The sequence below is a fragment of the Carlito syrichta genome, unplaced genomic scaffold (genome assembly GCF_000164805.1).
Source record: "Carlito syrichta isolate Samal-C Ts95f unplaced genomic scaffold, Tarsius_syrichta-2.0.1 Scaffold308841, whole genome shotgun sequence".
Lineage (NCBI taxonomy): Eukaryota > Metazoa > Chordata > Mammalia > Primates > Tarsiidae > Carlito > Carlito syrichta.
In genome coordinates, this window is record NW_007252937.1 from 74,677 (window position 1) to 96,995 (window position 22,319).

At 36.6% G+C, this 22,319-nt stretch overlaps 1 protein-coding gene across 1 annotated transcript in view; it reads right to left on the reverse strand.

Annotated features, from left to right (window-relative positions):
• LOC103268496 (pregnancy zone protein-like) overlaps positions 1-22,319 on the reverse strand; it is a 57,315-nt gene that overhangs the window by 1,612 nt on the left and 33,384 nt on the right. Inside the window, exons 19-36 of the mRNA XM_008066080.1 lie at positions 22,095-22,233; positions 21,431-21,659; positions 20,960-21,086; positions 20,637-20,758; positions 20,382-20,433; positions 18,207-18,290; positions 17,476-17,652; positions 17,115-17,202; positions 16,329-16,485; positions 15,864-15,938; positions 15,400-15,577; positions 14,441-14,664; positions 13,362-13,580; positions 13,072-13,202; positions 12,368-12,458; positions 11,761-11,829; positions 11,309-11,411; positions 10,448-10,489 (exon numbers count right to left, since the gene is read on the reverse strand). Of these exons, the coding sequence (XP_008064271.1) occupies positions 10,448-10,489; positions 11,309-11,411; positions 11,761-11,829; positions 12,368-12,458; positions 13,072-13,202; positions 13,362-13,580; positions 14,441-14,664; positions 15,400-15,577; positions 15,864-15,938; positions 16,329-16,485; positions 17,115-17,202; positions 17,476-17,652; positions 18,207-18,290; positions 20,382-20,433; positions 20,637-20,758; positions 20,960-21,086; positions 21,431-21,659; positions 22,095-22,233 (2,307 nt within the window). The remainder of the gene's footprint in view (positions 1-10,447; positions 10,490-11,308; positions 11,412-11,760; positions 11,830-12,367; positions 12,459-13,071; positions 13,203-13,361; positions 13,581-14,440; positions 14,665-15,399; positions 15,578-15,863; positions 15,939-16,328; positions 16,486-17,114; positions 17,203-17,475; positions 17,653-18,206; positions 18,291-20,381; positions 20,434-20,636; positions 20,759-20,959; positions 21,087-21,430; positions 21,660-22,094; positions 22,234-22,319) is intronic.

Sequence of the window (22,319 nt, forward strand, 5' to 3'; positions counted from 1 at the left end):
ATGGGAAGTTTGACCTCATGACCATGTATGCCGTTACTGAGAAGGAAAGTTCTAAATTTGTATTTTTAACTCATATAAATAGTATTGTGACATAGACTTTGTTACTTACTCTTTTTAGTCACTGCTAGTTTGAAAAAATTATTTCATGTTTTTATACATATATTCTATTGAAGCATCTTATTATATACTACAGAACTCTTTGATGATTATTTACCACATTTAATATTTTTACTCTCCCAATGATAGAAATAAGATTGTATCCATTATTCTATTATCAAATACTGTTTTGCCAATCCCATCAAAAAGTAGGCAAAGGACATGAATAGACACTTCTCAAAAGAAGATATACAAGCAGCCAACAGGTATATGAAAAAATGCTCACTAACCATCAGAGAAATGCAAATCAAAATCACAATGAGATATCACCTAACTCCAGTAAGGATGACCCTCATCAATAAATCAAAAAACGATAGATGCAGGTGAGGATACAGAGAAAAGGGAACACTTCTACACCATTTGTGGGAATGCAGGATAGTTCGACCTCTATGGAAAGAACTAAAAATTGACCTTCTCTCTGATCCAGCAATATCTCTTCTTGCAATATACTCAGAGATGTTCTGGGTACATAAATTGTTCTACAAAAAAACCACCTACATATGTATGCTTATAGCTGCACTATTCATGACAGCAAAAACAGGGAACCAACCCCACTGCCAATCAAAAGTAGACTGGATACAGAAAATGTGATATCTATACACAATAGAGTATTACACAGTCATAAAGAAGAACAAAATCATGAACTCTGCAGCAAACTGGAAATCACATAATCATACTGGAAGTTGTACCATTATACTAAATGACTTATCACAGAAACAAAGAACTACATGTTCTCACTCATAAGTGAATCCTGAACACTAGTCACATTCGCACAAGGGAGGGAATGACAGTCACTGGGCACTTCCAGGGGAAGAAGGAGGGACACATAACAACACAAAGGATACCTGGTCCTAAACTAGGGAATTTGACGGCCAGTTGGAGGCCCAGACTTCACTTGCACACAGCCTACTTGTGTCGTTAACCCTTACTTGTACCCTACATCTCTATAATAAAAATTTTTAAAAATGCTGTTTTGCTAAATATATGTTTACATATTTCCTTCGAGGCTTAGGCGAAACCTCTTGCTGTACACATACACAGAGATGGAATTGTTGGATCAGAAGCATTTACTTAACTGACTAATCACTCCCAAATTGCACTCCAGAATGACTATATCATACTGTAACTACATTAGTAGTGCATGAGGGTTTTTATATCTCTATATTGCCACCCAAACTTGTTTTTCTCTAGTTGTTACATTTTTCTGCCAGTACTTCTTTAAACTTTTGGTCTACTTTTTTCCTCCTTCTTGGACTCCTATAATTCATATATTCATACAGTTGATGGTATCCTATAGATCTCTTGTACTTTCTTCACTATTTCTCATTCTTTTTTTCTTTTTGAAGCTCTGAATTATTTAGTGACCTGTCTTCAAGTTGTGAATATTTTGCATGACTGAGTTTGCTGTTGGAGCATTCTATTAAAATTTTAAGTTCTATCATTGTATTATTTAGTTCTAGGATTTTTATTTGGTTTTTTTAATGGCTCCTATTTCTTTATTAAGCTTCTCACTTTTGATGCATTGTTTTTCTAATTTTATTTGTCTGTGTTTCCATGCTTCTTGATGAGTTTCTTTAAAATGGTTATTTTGAATTCTTTTTCAGAAAATTTGTAGATTTCTATTTTTGAGGGATTAGTTATTAGAACTTTGTTAGTTTCCTTTAGTGCTGTTATGCTTACCTTATTCATCACTATCTGAATGAAGAGCAAACAACTCTTTCAGTTTTTACAAGGTTTTCATTCACATGTAAATGCCTGCTGGCTCCCTAGACTAATGGGATTTCTCCAGAATTGTGGTCAGCTGGAGTTAGAGCCAGAGTGGCAGGGCTGTTACCAGAGACTCTAGCAGGCTTGGATCCTATCTGCTCTCTGGGTAGATTGGATTGCTTCCAGGACCTTGGTCAGTAGGGCTGGCACTGTTATGAGGGTCCACTTCAGCAACCATAGATAGTGGGCTGGTTACCAGATGCATGGATGAATATGGCTTTCTCCAGGTCTTTAAGAAGGCCCTCATTAGGTCACTGGGTAGATCCCTAGGCAGGCAGTACTGGCTCCAGACTATAGCTGAGAGGGTGTAGGAACAAAGTAATAGAGCTGCCTCAGGCTACATTTGAGATTGAGGTCTGCAGGCTTGCTTGTAGGTTCATGGAGGGGCATGTCTCTTGACAGATCTCTGAGCAGGTAGGTCTGCTCTCAGAAATAGGTGAGAGGGGCTGGAACTGACTTATAGGGCTGTTTTAAGACCCACAGTGGGACCAAGGTCAGCAGACCTGACTGCAAGGGCCCTTGCAGGTTCATGTGAGAGAAGGAATTCTCTTAGACCGCAGCTTAGAGGGACTGGAGATAAATTTCAGGGCCCTTTCAGGATCCAACTGATAGAAGAGAAAATTGTCAATGATCTGTTCCAGTTTTTTTTTTTCTGTTAAATATTTTTTTTGTACTAAAATTATAACTAATATATATAGCTGGGGCCACAGCATAAATAATAGTAACAAGGTCACAACTGTATATGCAAGGAAATGGGATAAGTATTTTGCAAAGGAAAAAAAAATAATAATTTTGCCTTAAAATGTCAGGTTTTTTTTTCCTGGAATTCAAAATGGAACAGTGAAATAAAAAGTTAAATAAATGTAGACTAAGGAAAGGGAAGGGACAAATTTTCTTTCATTTATAATATTGACTCTGGAAAAAAATTTAAAATCTTTATATGTGGCTAATTTTTTAATTGAGATATAATTCTCATAAAATTAACCATATTATGTACTATTCAGTGGTTGTTAGTAGTCTCATGGTGTTATGCAATTATCACCACTACCTAATTATAGAACATTTTCTTTCTCTTTTTTTTTGAGTTGGAGTCTCACTCTGTCACCCAGACTGGAGTGCAGTAGCCGCTCCCGGCCACCGCGGCCTCGACCTGCTGGGCTCCGGCAATCCTTCCGCCTCAGCCTTCCAAGTAGCCGGAATTACAGGCGTGCGCTACCACGCCCAGCTGATTTTTTGATTTATTGTAGAGATGAGGTCTCGCTGCCCAGGTGGGTCTCGAACCCGTGGGCTCAGGCAATCCACTCACCTCAGCCTCCCAAAGGCGCGGGATTACAGGCTGAGTCACCGAACCCGGTTTATAGAACATCTTCATCATCCCTAAAAGACATTACAAGCCTGTTAGAGGTCACTTCCAATTTTCAATGAGTGGAAGTGAGTGTTTCTCTCATTTTCTGGGAATCACTAATCTACTTTCTATTCTTACAGATTTACCTATTCTGGATATTTTTTTATATACTTGGAATATAATATATGTGGCCCTTTGTGTGTAATTTCTTTTACATAGCATAGTGTTTTCAAAGTTCGTTCATGTTGTAGCATGTATTAGTACTTTATTTCCTTATACAAACGAAGAATAGTCCATTGTATGGATGTATCACATTTTGTTTATCCATTCAGCAGTTGAAAGACATTTGAGTTATTTTAATTTCTTAGCAATTGTGAATAATTTTGCTGTGAACATTTGTGTACAAGTTTTGTTCTTCAAAAATTTAAAAATTTTTTCTGAACTATATCTTGGAGTAAAGTTATAGATCATCTGTTGGCTCGATGTTTAACTTTTTTAGAAACTGGCAGAAACTGTTTTTTGGAAACTGTTTAAGAGACTGCTTTTTGCAAAGACTGAATTATTTTCAGTTCTCGTCAACAATGTATGAGCATTCCATTTTTTCCACATCCTGTCAACAGTTGTTATTCTATTTTTATTTTTTTATTGTATCAATTGTAGGGGTTTTGATTCATTATGGTTTTGATTCACATTTTTCTAATAAATACTGTTTAGAATCTCCTCATGTGCTTATTGCCCATTTGTGTATCTTCCTTAGAAAAATATCTGTTCATTATCTTTGCCCATATTTTAATTCAGTGCTTTGTCTTTTTATTGCTGAGTTGTAGAAGTTGTTTATATATTCTGGATCTTTAATCTTTATCAGATGCATGATTTGCAAATATTTTCTCTCATTCTAGAGTTGCCTTTTCACACTTGATATTGTCCTGCCGTGCACAAACATTTTTGGTTTTGATAAAGTGTCATTTTAGAATTTTTTGTTTGGTTGATTTTGGTTGATTATGTTTTTGGTGTTATAGTTAAGAAAGTATTGCCTAATTAGTTAGTACTGCCTGACATTGTCTTTGTTAAGCACTGGTCAGGCCATGTACTCATTGAGCTATGGCCATGATGTTTTCCTAAGCTTTGGCCCCCTCCCTACCTTGGGGAAGTGAATCTTCTCTCTCTTTCTCCAACTTACTTTCTAAATAAATTATATTTTCCAGTCTAAAAAAAAAAAATTATTGCCTAATATAAAGTCTCAAAGACTTATACCTATGTTTTCTTCTCTGAATTTTCTGATTTTAGCTCTTACATTTAGATTTGTAATTCATTTTGAGTTTATTTTTGTATGTGATGTGATCTAGGAGTCCAACTTCAGTCTTTTGCATGTGGATATCCAGTTGTTCCATCATCATATGTTGAAAAGATTATTATTTCTCCAACTGAATGTTCTTGGCACAGTTTTCAAAAATCAGTTAACCAAAATGTATGAATTTATTTATGGATTATCTGTGCTATTCCTTTGACCAGTATGTCTATCCTTATGCTAGTATTACAGGGTCTTGATTACTGTAGATATGTAGTAAGTTTTGCAATCAGGATGTGTGAATCCACTAACTTTGCTCTTTAAAATTTTTTTTCAACATTGTTGTGGCCAATCTGAATCCTTTCCGTATCCAAATAAATTTTTGAATTAGTTCATACATTTTTATAAGAAAGATTATTCACATTTTGATAGGGATTATGTTGAATCTGTAGATCAATTTGGGGAGTATTATGTAGATAATATTAAATCTTACAATTAATTAGCATAAAGTACTTTGGAGTTCCTTACTCTGGTTGTTTTTTGTTGTTTTTGTTGTTGCTGTTAATGTCATTCTTGGCTCAATTTTGCTTGATTTATTAATAAAAAAGCTTATAAAAGTTTTACTACTCAATATTATATTAATACAAACTAAAATTTAACTTTCTTTTTGTAAAATGACATATTGGCTTAATAACTCCTAACAAGGGTTACGATATCATTACTTATCTTCTGTTGCAATGTGTACAGATAAGTTATTTGTTATCCCACTAGAATATTTTTCCCTACTTTGTGCTGACTTTACAATCATGTTGCCTTCTATGTTAATTTTAAAATATTTTATTGTCATTTTGTTTAAGTAAGTATAGTCAAGTATTGTTTCTCAGCCACATATAACCCTATTTAATTTAGTGACCAATGATAACTTTTTTTTTGCCTTTCAAAGATAGGATCTTAAATTTAAAACAAATTAAAAATCAGTTTTTAAATCAGGTTATTTGTTTTGTTTCCTGTTGAATTACAAGAGTTCCTTATATAGTTTAGAAATTATCTTTCTATCACATATATTGTTTGTCAATTTTATCTCTCATTCTGTAGGTCACTTGTTCATTCTGTTGTTTTTGTGTGTGTGTGTTACACAAGTCTTTTTAGCTTGATTCAATACTGCTTGTCTATTTTTTTCGTTTGTTACCTAAACTTTTGGTGTCATGTCAAAGAGATTGTTGCCAAAACCAGTATCAGGCAGATTTATCCCTATATTTTCTTCTAGGAGTTGTACTCATTTCAGGTCTTATGTTTAATTCTTTAATCTATTTTGAGTTAATTGTTGCGTATAATTTATGTTTTTTCTTTTTGCATGTGGATATCCAGTTTTTGCAACATCATTTATTGAAGATACTGTCCTATCCTTATTTTGTATTCTTGGGGCCCTTGTCAAATATCAGTTTACCATATCTATGTAGATTTATTTTTCAGCTCTCTATTTTGTTCCATTGGTCTATGTGTCTGTCTTTATGCTGGTATCATGCTGTTTTGATTATGTTAACTTTGCAATAAATTTTGAAATCAGGAAATATGATGCCTTCCTTTGTTATTCTTTCTCAAGATCACTTCAGCTATTCATGGCCTTTTGTGATTCCATGTAAATTTTAGGATTGCTTTTTTCTATTTCTGTAAAAAATACTGTTTCACGTGCAAATGATTGACAGGTGAATGAAAAGAGGATCAACATAATTGGTTATTAGGAAAATGTAAATCAAGACGACAACTAGATATCACTTCACATCTGTTAGGTTGTTATTATAGAAAAACAGAAGACAACAAGTGTTGGTGAAGATGTGGAGAAATTGGAATGCTCGTGCACTGTTGATGGGAATGTAAACTGGTGCAGCAACTATGGAAAACAACAACAACAACAAAATAGAACTGTCATGTGATCCAGCAATCTCACTGCTGGCTATATTTCTGAAAGAATTAAAATCAGGTTTCTAAAAGAGATATCTACAGATGTGTGTTTTTTTCACTGTTCACAATAACCAAGATACAAAACTTGGGTTTATTGATAGATGAATGGGTTTTTAAAATATGATATATACATACAATGGATTAGTATTCTGCCTGGAAAAAAAAAATCTTGTCTTTTGGAACAACATGGATGAACCTGGAGTACATTATGCTAAGTGAAATAAGCCAGTCACAGAAGGACAAACATTCATCTTTTTAGCTTTTAGCATGACAAAGAATTTGGAATGAAAAACTGGGAAACTGGAACAGAGTCTTGCTATGTTGTTGCCCAGGTTGGTCTTGACTTCCTGGACTCAAATGATCTTCCCACAACAACCTCTCGAGCAGCTGGGACCACAGGTAAGCACGGCTAAAGAGATCTTTAATTTACACAATGTAACAAAGGCATTTTCTTTTTATTTTTAATATTTTAAATTCGTGCCTGCTACAAAAAAGCGATTTAATTTTACATTCAGCTGCTCTGTGCTGTTGGGAGAGCATTTTTGGGCATGGTGTTATTCAAGTGGACTGGTGATGAAAGTTTTTTGTACAGCTAATATATTAACAGACTTTTGGTAATCAAAGATTATTTACTGAACACGACAAGTTTCATTTTGTCAGATCAAGTACACATTACATCTTGGCACAGATATTTTCAGGCAAAGCTTTGTTCAACAATAACTTGAATCCACACAGAACCTTTGCCTTTAGTACCTTGAGTATTATTTGTGTTAATATAATCTCATTAATATTCATTCCTGAATTTTGCAAGAAAAGTGTCTGAGAATATTAAGTGAAAACACAAAGGTTTCTCACATTATGGCTATTTAAATAACAGTGATATTTTTCTGTTTAAAAATTAGTAAGAATAAAGGTCTTTAACAACACTTTCACTTTGAATTAAATACCAGCCAAACATTTTTAGGGGCTGTACGAGAACAAATTAAAACCTACAATCAGTCCTTTCAACCAAATATGGATTGCAGTTCTGAAATATTAATGACTCATGGATTTTAAAAATTATGACTCACCTGTTTACTTATGACCATAGGAAAAATAAACAAGAAAAATCTTCCTGGAGACTGTTAACAACTAGAAATTTTTTTTTTTTTTGAGGTAAGCTCTAAGTATGAAAGAGGGCTAGAAATGTAAAACTGGAATAGAGTTTCACTATGTTGAACAGGCTGGTCTTGAACTTCTGGGCTCAAATAATCCTCCTATCTCAGCCTCTCGAGTAGCTGGGGCTCTAGATGCACAAAGCATGCATGGCTATTTTTTTTTAAAATAGAGATAAGTTCTCTCTATGTTGCTCAGGCTGGTCTTGCACTCCCAGACTCAAGCAATCCTCCTGCCTCAGCCTCCTACAGTACTGAGATTACCGGTGTGAGCCACCACACCAGGCCTCCTTTTTGATGATTGTTGTCAGTTTTGCAAGATGAAGGCAATGATTTCTCTCTTAAAACTCAATATATAAATGGTGCTTTTAAACAAGTTTAGCTCAGTCTTAATAAACAACCCAAATTCCTTTTCCCCTGCAATTATTTGACTTTGGAAGAACATCAAAATCTTATTCCTTGAAGTGTTTGTGAAACATTAAGCAATTCAAGCCAGGTTTGTCAAAATGATTTTTCTAAGCTCATTTTCCCTACTGGTATGTACTGACACTTTTGTGTTTTTCCATTTTTCCTCTGTCTAGCTACAGGAATAGGCTCATTCAGGCACTGATTAACTCAATTACTCCCTTGTTTTACTAAGAACAACATTCCCAGCACTGTGTGGGGTGAACAGGCTGTGCAGACATGGGTAAGGTACAAGTCTGGCTTTCAAAGAGACCTGAATCTGGATGAGAGAAAAATAAACAAGCTTCTAAAGTGTTGAATTTATATAAGTGGAATAGAAGTATATGTCTACTCTACTGTTTGGCTAAGCATGGAGAAGAGAGCTCAGCTCTGCACAAATGGGCTGTGTGTCTGGGATCCGAAAAAAACTTGTTTTCTTCCTCCTGCCATTGCTTGGAAGATGATATATCCATAATGCAAATCTGAACTATTCTCTTGCTTGAAACCTTGAAACCTAAATCAGTGATATAGGAATATTAAAAAGTGACAAGAAAAAAGTCAATTTAGACATCTGCTCACCAGTCAATGCATAATAAATAATTTGAGATAGAATTAAATGTAAAAATTTGAACCTGGACTTTTGCTTCCACACGTGCAGGATTTGATCATCACAAAGATCTCTCTAGGGCCATCTTTTTTTTTGAGTTCGAGTCTCACTCTGTCGCCCAGGTTGGAGTGCAGAGGCACACTCACGGCCACCCCAGCATCAAGCTGCTGGGCTCTGGCGATCCTTCCACCTTAGTCTTCCAAGTAGCCAGAACTACAGGCATGCACAACCATGCCTGGCTAATTTTTTATTTTACTGTAGAGACGATGTCTCGCCAATTTGCCTGGGCTGGTCTTGAATCCGCGGACTCAGGCAATCCACTCGGCTTGGCCTCCCAAAGTGCTGGGATTACAGGCTGAGCCACTGAGCCGGCTAGTGCTACCTTTTTATAGTCACACGCATCTCCCTCCTCCCACCAGCTGTAAACTCTGGTAACCACTAATTTGCTTTCCATCTCTATAATTTTTTTATTTAAAGAAGATTGAGCCAAGGGATTCATGGTATATGACCTTTTGAGATTGGCTTTTTTTTCTTCCCATCATAATATCATTATGTTTTTGAGATTCACCAAGTTGTTGGGTCAGTTATTCCTTTTTATCGCCCAGTGGTTCTCCATGGCATGGATATACCACATTAAACCATTCACCTGATGATGAAGGTTTTGATTGTTTCCAATGTTTGGAAACATTGTATTCTTTTTCCTATCTTTTTGTGGGTGAATTGAACATCTTTTTGAATTCCACTTTGATTCATTCATAGTGTTTTCAAGTGTACCTCTTTGTACAGCTTTTCTTGGTGATTTAAACAAATGCTCCAGCACATACAAAAATAAAAATGATATTGATAAAAAAAAACAAAAGAAAAGATATGAGTCATAAATGCCATAGATTTATTCAACATATGAATTTTCTCTATTTTTAATCCTCTTCACTTCTTCCTCTCACTGTTCTCTCGCCTGTTGTTCTTCATTTCTGGGGGTGTTCATCTGATGAGGTTCAAGAGTTTCCATTTTTAAGCATTTTCGTGTTCAGATTCTGAGCAGGAGAAGAAAAAGTAGAAATATCAGGGAAATTCTGTGACCCACTAAAGCAACAATTTTTATATTTGAACTTAGTAACTTTAAATTATTTTTAATAGGACACTTCTTAGTTTTTTCATATTTTAAAATGGAGAACTGAAGTTCTCACAGCAAATGTTATCTTGTTGAAGATGAACCCTGTCAACCAGCATAAAGGAAGGCCTTATAGATTCCACCTCTCATGCTGTGCTAGATGAATGATCACAGTGACAATTTCCTGACCTAATCTAGTGTACATTTAGAAATAAGCTAGAAAGGCCATGGGTAATAAATATACGATATCATCACCGGGTATAGGCCATGGGTAATAAATATAAGATATCATCACCAGGTATAGGCCATGGGTAATAAATATAAGATATCATCACTGGATATAGAAGGTAAACTAAATATTAGATTATTTAGTTTTTACATATGGCAGATTCTTGGACTCATCTTCAAGTCAGCCATCCAAAACACCAGTAATTATTCTTAGTTTGCATTTTTTTCTATAACACATTTGACATAGTTCATAAATGATATATCTGATGTTTCCATAATAATATAGAAAGAATACACTCATCTTAAGAGGCAGACTTTTACAGAGAACTGAGGTGTTTGTTTATTTTCTTTTAGTTGGCATTTGGTTGTACGGTTTATACTTTACCAGCACTGCAAGGGGCACTGTATTCTTCAATGGTGAATTCATCTGAAACATAGAAATGATCAGAAAGAGGGGTAAATACATTCAATTATAGGTACCTGAGATGTTAAGTGTAAAAGAAAAATGTAGCTATGAAAGAAGGATTAAGGCAATAGCTATAGAACCAATATCAATGACTAAAGTCTATACTCAGCTGCTTGGGATGCAGGGGGAGGAAACTAAAATAAAATTGAGGTTGGGTAGAGAGTTGAAGGCAGGTTAGTCAGGTGGTGTGCCTGTGTACAAATATAGGACTCTGGAGAGTCCCTTTTTGCAGCCACATTTTTCCTGTTGGAGTTGTACTTTCCTCTCTGAAACTTTTCTTCATCAAAGAAGATAAGTTTTCACACTATAATCATGCTATATGCTGGGAAGTTTCTAGTTCAAAATAACAAGAAAATGTAAGGATTTCTTGATATATTACAAAGCTTTCCAAATTTTATGAGACTATCCAAAGAACAAATTGAAAACATCAAATTTAAGTCCACATCACACATCAGCCCTGAGATGTGGTTTTGTAGCTATTATAGTCTTATTTTTCTGGAATAATTTAGCCCAGACCAAACAGTCTCGTAGGGAAATTTAGATAGAATTGACACATTATTGATTTATAAGCAACTTATAAGGCTGACTTTAAAATTGGTTTATGGGGCACATGCCAGGTTAATATACAAGAACATGATTACCCAGTGCCACGAACTCACTTTTTCTTCCAGTGAAGGATTATGGAGTTTCATTTTAGCTAAGGCAATCTTAATCTTAGTCTTGCTAGGTTAGTCTTTTTTTTTTTCCTTTCAAAGCACAGCATGTCTAAACCTCCCTCACCTGTCTCATAGTAATCATAGGCTTTCACTGTAGCTGGTTTTAAGTTCTTGACTTGGATGTCTTGTTCCACCAGGAAGGAGAAATTCAGGGGTTGTCTGGTTAGCTGGAGAGACAGGAAAACTGAATTGGAATCAAAGATCAACTTAGTTACTAATTACCTTCCTCTCTACTTAAGATATTATAAAATCCTGTAGTCATGCTACACATCTTTACCAAAACCCATGGGAAAAATGGGCATTTTGTGACCTGCATAACATACTTAGCAGCAGATAAAAGAAGGACAAAAGAGACAATTATATGAACAGTCAAAAAGAATACAGCCTGTTGGCTAGTCGAGTCCTCAGTTCCCTTCATAGCTATTTTGTCCTCCCTTACCAGTGTGTGTGTGAACTATTTGAATCTGTTGTGGTTTGTGAGACTTCCAGATCTATCAGTGTCACAGAGAGACTTACCTTTTCAAAGTAAACTAGAACATGGTTGGTGCTCACTTCGGTCCTCTGAATCTGAGGCTGTTCTTGGAGCTGTTGACCAACAGGGTAAGCCAGAAATGTGAAATGAAGAAAACTTATACTGGGAGCAGTTTTCAAGTATTTATGATCTAAACGGCTTCTCAGGAGCATCCAAATTGCTAATTTTGATTTCTTCAAAAATAATGGTGATAATGATGATAATAATAATAGCGCTATTTATAAAATTCTCTCTCTCCATACATGTATATACAAATGAATATATGTGTGATATATGAATATAAACACACACATATGTCCTTTATATGTGTGCATATCCACATATATCCAACCATATATTTGGAAGGTAATTCAATGCTACTCCATATACTTAGATGTCTCAGAGCCTGCTAGAATGTTATTTATCATGTTTTGACATATTTCCTACTCAATATAACAATGATACCTACTATTAAAATGACAGAAACACACCCAAGAGAAACTAGTTTAAGGAAGTAAACCTCCTGAAAACTACATCAATAAAGTCAAATTGACAACCACAAATGTCAACATTTGTCACAACTTTGTTATTTTTAAGGGATTTAGGGTTTACCTTTTTCACTGATGGTTTCACAGGTATGAAACCTGATATCATCTTCACATCAACAATGACCATGTTGGAGCTGGGTTGGTCCCCAGTGTAACTAGAAGGTCAAGGCATAAAAATAAGGCATTTAAATAAAATGTCTTGGAATTTATTCAAGACAAACTCTCCCCTTTCCCCTTATTCCCATCACTCAATTTCTCTGTCTACTGTATTTGCTTCTTCTTCTTTTTTTTTTTTTTTTTTGAGTTTGAGTCTCACTGTTGTTCAGATTGGAGTGCAGTGGCACGCTCCTGGCCACCACAGCCTCAACCTGCTGGGTTTCAGTGATCCTTCCGCCTCAGCCTTCCAAGTAGCTGGAACTACAGGCATGCACTACCATGTCCGGCTAATTTTTTGATTTATTGTAGAGATGAGGTCTCGCCAAGTTGCCCAAGTGGGTCTTGAACCTGTGGGCTCAGGCAATCCATGTATTTGCTTCTATTATGGTTGTTTGGGAAGCTCATCATTTCAAATTCATACTTTTCAGACATGACAATATTATATTCTCAATGTTAAGGTTTTTCAGTAAGAGTGAAGAAAATTTTCTTGTTAATAACGACTGCAAGAATTCCATATTTATTATGTGTGACTTTGGACAATGGAGTTCCCACACACAGGAAAATCAATTTCTTCATATTCTATGAAAGGTCTGCTCATGATTTGGAGATTACCTAATGTTGATGCGAATCTGGAATTTTCTGTGAGCATCTATTCCATCACAATTTTGGGGGAGAGTATCAACATGCAGAGCAAAGGGTGCTTTCTCTTCTTTCTTGGGAAGTATGTTATATCTCAGAGATGTCTAAAATAAATTGGAAGAATCCTTTATCTTTGCACTCAAATAGTCTCATAATCTGTTCCAGATGATTCATAACATCCCTCAGCATATTCTGAATTTAAAATTTAACTCTTGAAACATTCCTTCCCATTAGCAGCATCTGCTAAACCCTGGTAGTCTTACCTGGAGGTACACGCATCCTGACCCTGACACTGTTGTGCTGTACTCCCCTGGAATCTTTGGCAACCTGACCTCTTGCAGCAATAGGCGGTTGGAATCAACTACGTGGAATTTTTCAGAGAAGGTGTCTGAAGATTTAACGGTGACCAAAGCTTCTTTCTCAATTTTAGTGAAAGTTGCTGCCCCATATTTGGAGAGGGCTTGAAGAGCTACCACTGTATCCTGAAAAAAGACGAGTACAGAAATCACAGGAGAGCAGGGCAGCAAAATCTCACTGGATGTAAACCATGACAACACTACTTTCTTTCAGAATTATTTAGTCATAAATTCAGTGCATTAATCCAATTTCAATTAGTTCATATCTGGTTGTTAATGATGAACTATTCTAGGTACATTAGGAGGAAAGTTTAAAAAGTCTCTTCACTCAAGTAGTTTATAATATACATATAAAAATAAGACGCATATTTGACATAAGCAGAAACTATTGCAATAATATATCAATTTATATAACAATATTTGATGCCAAAGTTGAGAAAAGACAGAAGAAAATATGGGTTAGAACTGTAAGAAAAGACTGAAGAAGGTAAGAAATAAGATTGTCTCTTAATAACACGCAGGGTTTCTTTAGACAAAAAAAGGGCATCAGGAAGTACCAGGGTAGGAATGTTCTGTGTGAAGACATAGAAATGACATTGAGGAGTTCCTGGAAAAACAAAGGGATCTGCCTAATTAGATGGGTACATTCATGTTTACTGGAAATAGAAAATATTTTTGGTAAAATATTAAATAACTTTAGACTTTGGATGAAAAAATATTTATTTTCAAGGGAAGTAATCCCATGAAAACATTGCTTTGGGAAGATCAATCTACCCATATGGTTGAGGGGTCCACTAAGGAGAGAAAAATATGAGAGTATAAATAGAACAGAGCAGTAATCTATATATAAAACAATAAGGCTGGAACTGGTCTGGTAATGGGAGGATGAATAAGATGTGAATCAGAAATACTAACTATTCAGAATATGGTTGTGTCTACATAAGTGTTAATATGTTTATTTTTGCTCCTAGAGGCTCCTCACAGACCTGAGTGGAGGAGAAGCCTCCATTGGGGTTTTGCTGCTTGGTAATCCACTTCACAATACGTGATGCCACAGACAGGTCTTCTGGAGATGGGGCAGGCAGCATGGTAAGATAGGCAAGGAGCACATAAGATGTCATCTCCACTTCCACAGAGGGAGCCCGGGGTTGATAATGTAATGTGTTAGCTTCTTGATGTTTCCCAGGACGTTGCCAGTGGATTGAATCCTCTTTGAAATGGAAAAAGATAGAAACTTTCGCTTAGAGCGTGGTTTCAAAGTCCAATCCATGGATGCTGATTGTAATTAGAACTCATGAATGAATGGCATAAAGAGAAAGAAAGTGTTCAATAGTCACCACTATGCAAGTCTTTGCCAAGAAAGTAAATTAAATTTTCAACTAATTGCATTGAGTTTTTGTGTTTATTACACATACTTGAGTGATATTAGAAGGTGAAGCTGTATAGAGGCTATAATGTGTGAACTGAAAAAAATTGTCCATGTTACCTAGAGAATTTAAGTGTTAGATCAATGATAATTATTCCTATTGTCACTAAAATTAAGGGTGCATGATAAATAAAAGCTTAGTCAAGGCACATTCCTTTTTTTTTGTTTTTGTTTTTTGAGTTGAGGTCTTATTCTGCTACCCAGACTGGAGTCCAGTGACACTTTAGGGCTCAACACAGCCTCCAGTTCCTGGGTTCAAGTGATCCTCCCACCTCAGCTTTCCAAGTTCCTGAATAACGGGGACTATGGGAACACACTACCACACTCAGCTAAGTTTTTTATTTTGTAGAGAGCAAGTCTTTCTATGTTGCCCAGGTTGGTCTTAAACTTCTAGGCTCAAGCAATTCTCCCGCAATCCCTAAGCGCTAGGATTACAGGCATGAGCCACTGTGCTTGGCCATTCTCTTCTTTTGATCACTACTGATTGTTTGAAGTAAATTTTGCAATAGCAGCTCTTACCTTCTTTCACAGCCTCTTTGTCTAATGATTCAAGCAGCTCTCTTCGCTTGGCCTGGTTACCTGCTAAGGCAAAGGCATAGGCCAATAATGCCTTGGTATAGACAAGATTTTCTTGGGCCTCTGATGTGGAGTTCCAGGCCGTTTCCAGGCAGAATAGAGCATTCCGGACAACTGTGTGCTATAAAGAAGATGAAAGGCTATCTTAAACCAGTAGAATCAGACCCATGAATTGTCTCCAGCATAACCTCAGATTAAAAAGTCCAATGTGTCTGTGAAATAACACAATTCTGACCAAAGAAGAGTTTCCCCTGTAGCTTCCAAAAGTATGTGATCCTTTACATCCAGTAAATAAGCCAAAATTAAATCTCATGAAAACCGTAATTAATTTTCTCATGGACTCATAGTTTCATAATTTCTATTCTTTGCATCTGTGAAAGAGGTACAGGGAACGTCCTTGTACATACAGTCGCAGGCAGTGGCATCTCCAGCAGAGCAATGGTAATGTAGGCAGAGAGTGTCACCTCATCGTCCACTCCGCCCTGTAAGGATCAGAGGCAAAGAGATTCAAACACTCCTATAGACATTTACCAGGGTCTGCTAAGTCTCGTTTTGCTGTTGGCCTCTTCTCTAACTTCTTTTCTTGTGTCATATTGTTGATTTCCCCTCTTCGTTTCCTACCCTATAGTTCTTGAGTCTGTCCCAAATCACTCTCCCTCACTTTTCATAATATACTGGACTTTGTGATTTTTTTTGAATACTGATTTTATTCAATAAAAGCTTACTAGCATATTGCTAGGTTTCAGGAGCTTTAGAGTCCATCATCTTTCCTTAACACTATGTCTACCAGGACTGGAGGACTCAACAGAAGCATCAGTCCCTCCTACATATCACTATCTTCAGGATCAGAACAAGATCAGAGAAGGCACCACCTTCATGGCCTTGTGCAGCAGTGATCCAGAGCGTTGGAAACAGCCATTTTCCTTTTGCTTCTGTGAGAGCCAGGAGAGGGCATTCATGATGTGTGAGTCCTCCACAAAGATGTGCAACTGGGCTTGAGCAAAGGACTTGAGCACAAATGCAGTCAACCTGTCCAGCAAAAGAGAGAGTGAGGCATGATGAACACCTCACTTTTACAGCTCACTTTGTGCACTTCCTTCAGACCTTGAACTTCACAATTCAGTGGAGGAAATTGTTGGGGAAATGATACTGGAGAGATGAATATTCTCTAGTTCAACAAAGATCTAAACTTCTTTTTTTAATCTCTCAATTTTATTGGTTTCCCCAGAATTGATGCTTTCCACTTTCTTTTTTCCTCACGAAATGTTTGCTTTAAGTCTCCTCATCATTGAAACCACATTTCCTGAATGTTGCCCCCTGTTTTTATTTCATCAGAGCCTCTTTCTGTCCCCTCTCTCTCCTCTTCTCCCTCAATGCACAGTGTGGAGCTTCTTCCTTTGTCTTTTTGAATCTTTTTTCTGCCTTAGATTTCCAGTTTGGAGGATCCTTATTTCACCACTGTGTGCTGTGCTGTCAGAGCAGATGAACTTTCAGAGATGAGATGGTGCGATTACCCAGAAGGAATGACACACACCTTATATGGATTTTTAAAGGCTAACGATGTTCTATAAAGAACTCTAGAAATTAGAAGAGTAGCTATTTTTAGAATCTTAAAATTTCACTAATCTGTAGAGAGCTTATGGCAATAATTGTCTTACCAAGTGTTTCCCTGAGTTTTACCATCACGATTCCCAAAGGTGCTGTATGAGCCATCGCTGTGCTTATAATTCAACTGCCTTTGGTATCCTAAAGAGGAAATTTTCATAGATTTATGAAATAGCAGACACACTGGAGGATTATTTTTTTCTTAGTGCTGTTGAGAAATCATAGGGAAATTATTATTTTATTAAGATGTGTTCCAGGCTTGATGATACCATTGAATTTTCTAGTTTTATAGTGGGACATTTTATTGGAAGTCACAATGATTATCAAATCATAACCAAAGGGATGCCGATTTGAGTTCACAAAAAGACATTTAGGAGATCAATCAAGGTTCCTCCTTTTGAGATAATCTCTTACCACTGACGAGATGGCTGATGGCCTTGGCCTTGATCTTCTCTGTCAGCTGTCGTGTCTCATTCAGATAGTTGAGAACATAGATATTAGGAACAAAAAGGATCATATTCTGCTCTCCACAACCATAGGGCATCCGGAGAAGATTCTGAAGGTTTTGCACTACAGAGCCTAGTATATCCCCTGGGGAATAAAAGTTAAAAAGAAATTAGAGGACCACAGAGCTAGTTTGTGTTGGGCTAGGAAAATAGATTACTAAGTAACAGAGAGGCTAAATTACTTATAAAAGAAAGGGTAAGAGAGTACAAAAAGCGAAGAAATAAGAATTAGGAAAAAAAGCAGAAGGCCAGGAAAATAAAGTAGTTAGTTTAAGGATGGAGAAAGCAGGGAAAAAACTGAATGGCAGGAGATGCATCTTATCTGATGGGCCGCCTGTCTGGTAAAACAGAACTACAACCATTTTCAAATCTACCAGGGAGCATTATCACCTAGGGAATTGCTTGAAGAATAGGGCACAGAAAGGTGAGTTTTCTTGCTTTTTAGATAATATCAAGGCATAATATGTAGCACAGCATCCATTCAACCACTTTCCAGCAAATACATAGTGCTACCCTTAGCTTAGTACTTTCTCTCAATCCAATGCCTTGTGTGAGGGGCTTCGTTGATCATGAATGGCAAGGCGAATTATATAGAATTATAGAGATGGACAGCTGCTTCCCTTGAGCCACGGGACTCACCTAAAACAGAATATGTTGCCCTGACAGATCCTTCAACCACATTTGAAGGGACATTCAGTGACAACTTTTCAGGTGTTCCGGTATCTGATGAAAGAAGACGGACACATAAAGGGAAAGGAAAATGAGAGAAATGTTCAATTTTTGCTATGAATTTCTTTTCTCAACAGGATCTAGATCCAACCTTTCCCCCTAGTTATTATATAATCTCTTTACTGCAATGTTTCTCCTAAAACCATGACTAATCTCCTAGTTCATATCATCATATGTATTTGTGCTAAATTTCTGTGGCTTTCCTTATATGCATATGCTTATTTCATTCTTATTGCCTTCTCTTCATGATTTGCACTAATTTCTCCTATTGCTAGTGTTTTCTAAGAATCACACCAATTCCATTAATATGTATTAAGTATCTGCTATATACCAGATTCTGTTTTAGGTGCAATAATACATAATTTTTCAAAACAAATTTTCTGACCTCCCAGAGCTTTCACTTTTATGGTAGGGATAGGATAAATAAGCAGGGATGTATCTAGAATGGTAGATGCCAGTAAGTGCTAAAGGCTCCCTAGTAGCACTTAGAGCAGAGACTCTAATCAAGTCATGGAATAAGATTTACAGATACTTCCAAATGTAAAGACACCCTGTGACTGACACATCCTGGGTGTATTCTAAGAGGGGGAAAGCGGTCAGTGTGGCCAAATGAGACAAATGAGGAAGAAATTAATAGGATGTAAAGTCATGGGGATAGCAAGGGTTTGTAGGTGGCATTAAAAACTTAGGCTTTAACTTTGGGGGACATGGAAAATGAAGAGTTGCAGCACAAGAGGGACATGATCTGACACATACTTTAGAGGATCCCCCTTGTTGTAGGGAAGAGGAAGAGATCATCAGGACACCAGTTAGAAAGTTATGGAGATAGTCTGGGAGAGAAAGGGCTAGAGCAGTAGATGTGGTGAGAAGTGGGTTGGTTCTAGATATAATTTGAAGGCAGAGATGACTAAATTTGCAAGTGGGTTGGATGTAGAGTGTAAGAGAAAGAACATGATAAAGAAGAACTTCAATTTTTTTTAGAAAGTAGGATTTATTATGAAGACGGGAAAATCCACAGTGGGAAGGGACCTGAAAGAGGTTACCCGAACTTCAGAATTTTTATCCCTGACAAGTACAAGAATGGAATTTCTATCAATCTGAGATGAAGAAAATTGTGGGAGGAGCAGGTTTGTGGGCACCAGCAGGGGCTCAGTTTTGAGCATGCTAGTTTTGAGGTGTCTAGTAGACCTACAAGTCTGTAAGTGAAGATGATGTGTGGACAATTGAATACATAAGTTTGAGTTCAGGAAAAAAGTGTGGGCTGAAGATACAAACTTTGTGTCCTCTAGTACATAGTTGCTATTAAAACCATGTAACCAGGTTAGATATCAAGAAATGCTTACATAGAGAAGAGAGAGATCTGCAGACTGAGCATTATTCTCAAGATGATTCTAGATAGCACAGCACTGAATTTTTTTTTTTTTTTGGGTGGGGTGTGTGGTGTACAATCTGAAGGTGCATAAAAAAAACACTAAATTTTTAATGGTAATTTTATACTATTATATTAATGGTATTTGTAAAATATTGATTTTCTATACTTGTCAGTGACCTGGAGTTTCTCTTGTAAGAACTTGTTTGAGTAATAACACAAGTACATTTAAACTAATTGAATAATAAATAACACTAGTGACACATAGATATTTTCAATATTTTGAGCCCAATTTGGAAAGACATTTTGAAAACACAGCTATATTAGAAAGAATCTTGTCTCAGGATCAACAGCTTTAGTCTTCATTATTAGCTAAGAGCTATTAGGTAAGTCTTTTGACTTCTCTGTGCCTGTTTCTTTATCCTTAAAACACTTAATATATGACAATAATAATAATAATAATAATAATAATAATAATACCATCAATAGTATTTTCCATTTATTCCTTAAGAAAATTGAACCTAGTTTTCAGTGATTTTTTTAAAATCAGGAAATATTATTCATTAAACGTCCTTTGATCTGCACAAGGAAGAGCATAAGAGACTTTTTTGGTCTTTTTTTTTCCCAGAAAAAAAGCATGCCCCAAAGGACATTCCACAGCTACATACTCTGGCAAGTAGCTTAACATGAAAATTTTATCTATTTTTTACACTTACCTGATGCACAGAGCAGTGTGTTGAAAGTTTTCTCCTTTTCTATTCCTTCAGGCTTTGTATTGACAGAAAAAAATAAAAGCAATAAAAAGGTAAAGCAATACAAAATGTATAGAAGAAAAACCACTTTGAAACAAAGGAGAAAATGTTAGTGAAAAATTGAGTTGTGGATACATCTGTATGCTTGGGAATGAAATGTCACTGTCATGTGCATATCAGATAATGCTATATTATATAATAAGACCTCTGTCTATGTACCTCAACTAGTAAGGGCTTGATTACAGTGTCCTTCTGTCCAAGTGTTGGGGCTTGAGGCATCTCATTGTCACACAACTCCTGAGACTGCATGGCATCTGCAGTAGCAGTGAAATTCACTTTTCCTGAAAAATAAGGTTTTTAAGGAGTTAAACAGCAAGTCTACGTCAAATAGTTTCTTCTTTTCAAGTTTTCTCAATATATCTATGAGTTTTATTTCTTTTGATCCATGATAAAGGAAGTGAAAAAGAATGTATTGGGGTCAGTGCAGAAAGTAACTCACCACAACAAACAAAGTGAAATTTGTGAATGGTATTACCACTCACCCAGTGACATTGGAGTTACAGCCCAGGACACGGTTTTCCTCCCATTTCCACAGACACAGTGAGATTCTTCATTCTTCTCTGCTGGGACAGCCCGGAAAGCAGAAGAGTCCTCCAGCTGCACACTGACCTGTCAGGGGGATCGAAAAACTGAAAGGAATTAGGGTAAGTTCTTAGGATTTAGCCTTGTGCCAACACAAGAAAGAGATGCTTTCTTTAGTCAGAGTGAAAAAAAGAACTAATCAGGTGAAAGTAATGTCTGAATGTAGGAATACACAGATTAGAGGCATGAATGAATATAACCTTACCACCTCAGACCTGTCAATAGCTTTGCTCTTAGTACCTGTTCTGTTCCAAAATTGGTATACATCCTATTCAGTTTCGATTTCCTAGATTACCTAGGAGATCTAGGCAATGAATGGTGATTATATTTCTTCTTTCCATTCTCACTCACTTCCAGAGAAGTATCCTTACCCGAATGCAGTGGGACAAGTAGTTGAACACAGTGGCTTTGAGTGTGAAGACTTCTCCTCGCACCACAGAATAGGGGAGAGTGAGTTCTAGGAAGAAGGGCTGGAAGACTCGAAGAGACGCGATGGGAGAGAGGCCAAGTCCTGTGGTTTCAGACAAGCAGAATGCACTGGCTTTCCACTCCGTGATGGTGTCCGGGACCTTCATCGCCAGCTCACTTCCACCTGATGAACTACCAAAGGCAAAAAGGAGTGTGAACAAATATCTTTTCTTTTAGCACAAACCATCGCTGACCCTAGAACATGATAACTGAGTAACCTAGTGCGATAAATGCTAAACTTGACCTAAGGGTTGGTGCTTCCCTGGTGAGAACTTTGTCCATCCCTCCCCCTCTTCTTTGTGTTCTTTCTTTCATTCTCCTTTCCTTCACTTCCCTTCCTTTTATTTAAGAGGGATGAGAGCCTCCCACTTTCTACTCTTTTAGTTATGTGAGGATCAGATTAGAAAAAAATTAGCATTGTTTAACTATGAGATAAACTGTGAGCCTAAATATCATAGAAAAGAGTGGAGCAGAACTGAAAGGACTGAGAATCCAGGATAACACTCGAACCACAGAGGAGGATTCAAATCCTCTCCTAAACTGTATTCCAGAAAACACATAACATACTTGACTACCACCAAATCCCAGATCCAGGTCTCAGGGAAATACTTCCGGACTGTCTCTTTAACTTGCACAATTTTTGGAAGGTTTTCGCTGACCCTCATTGGGAGACCTATAGGTGGAGTAGGTGGTCCTCGAAAATTTCCTGTGGGAAGACAACACACAGACCTCATTGTGAACCTCATTTTTATCATTAATTTCTTATAGTTACCTTATTTTTCAAGTGGAATT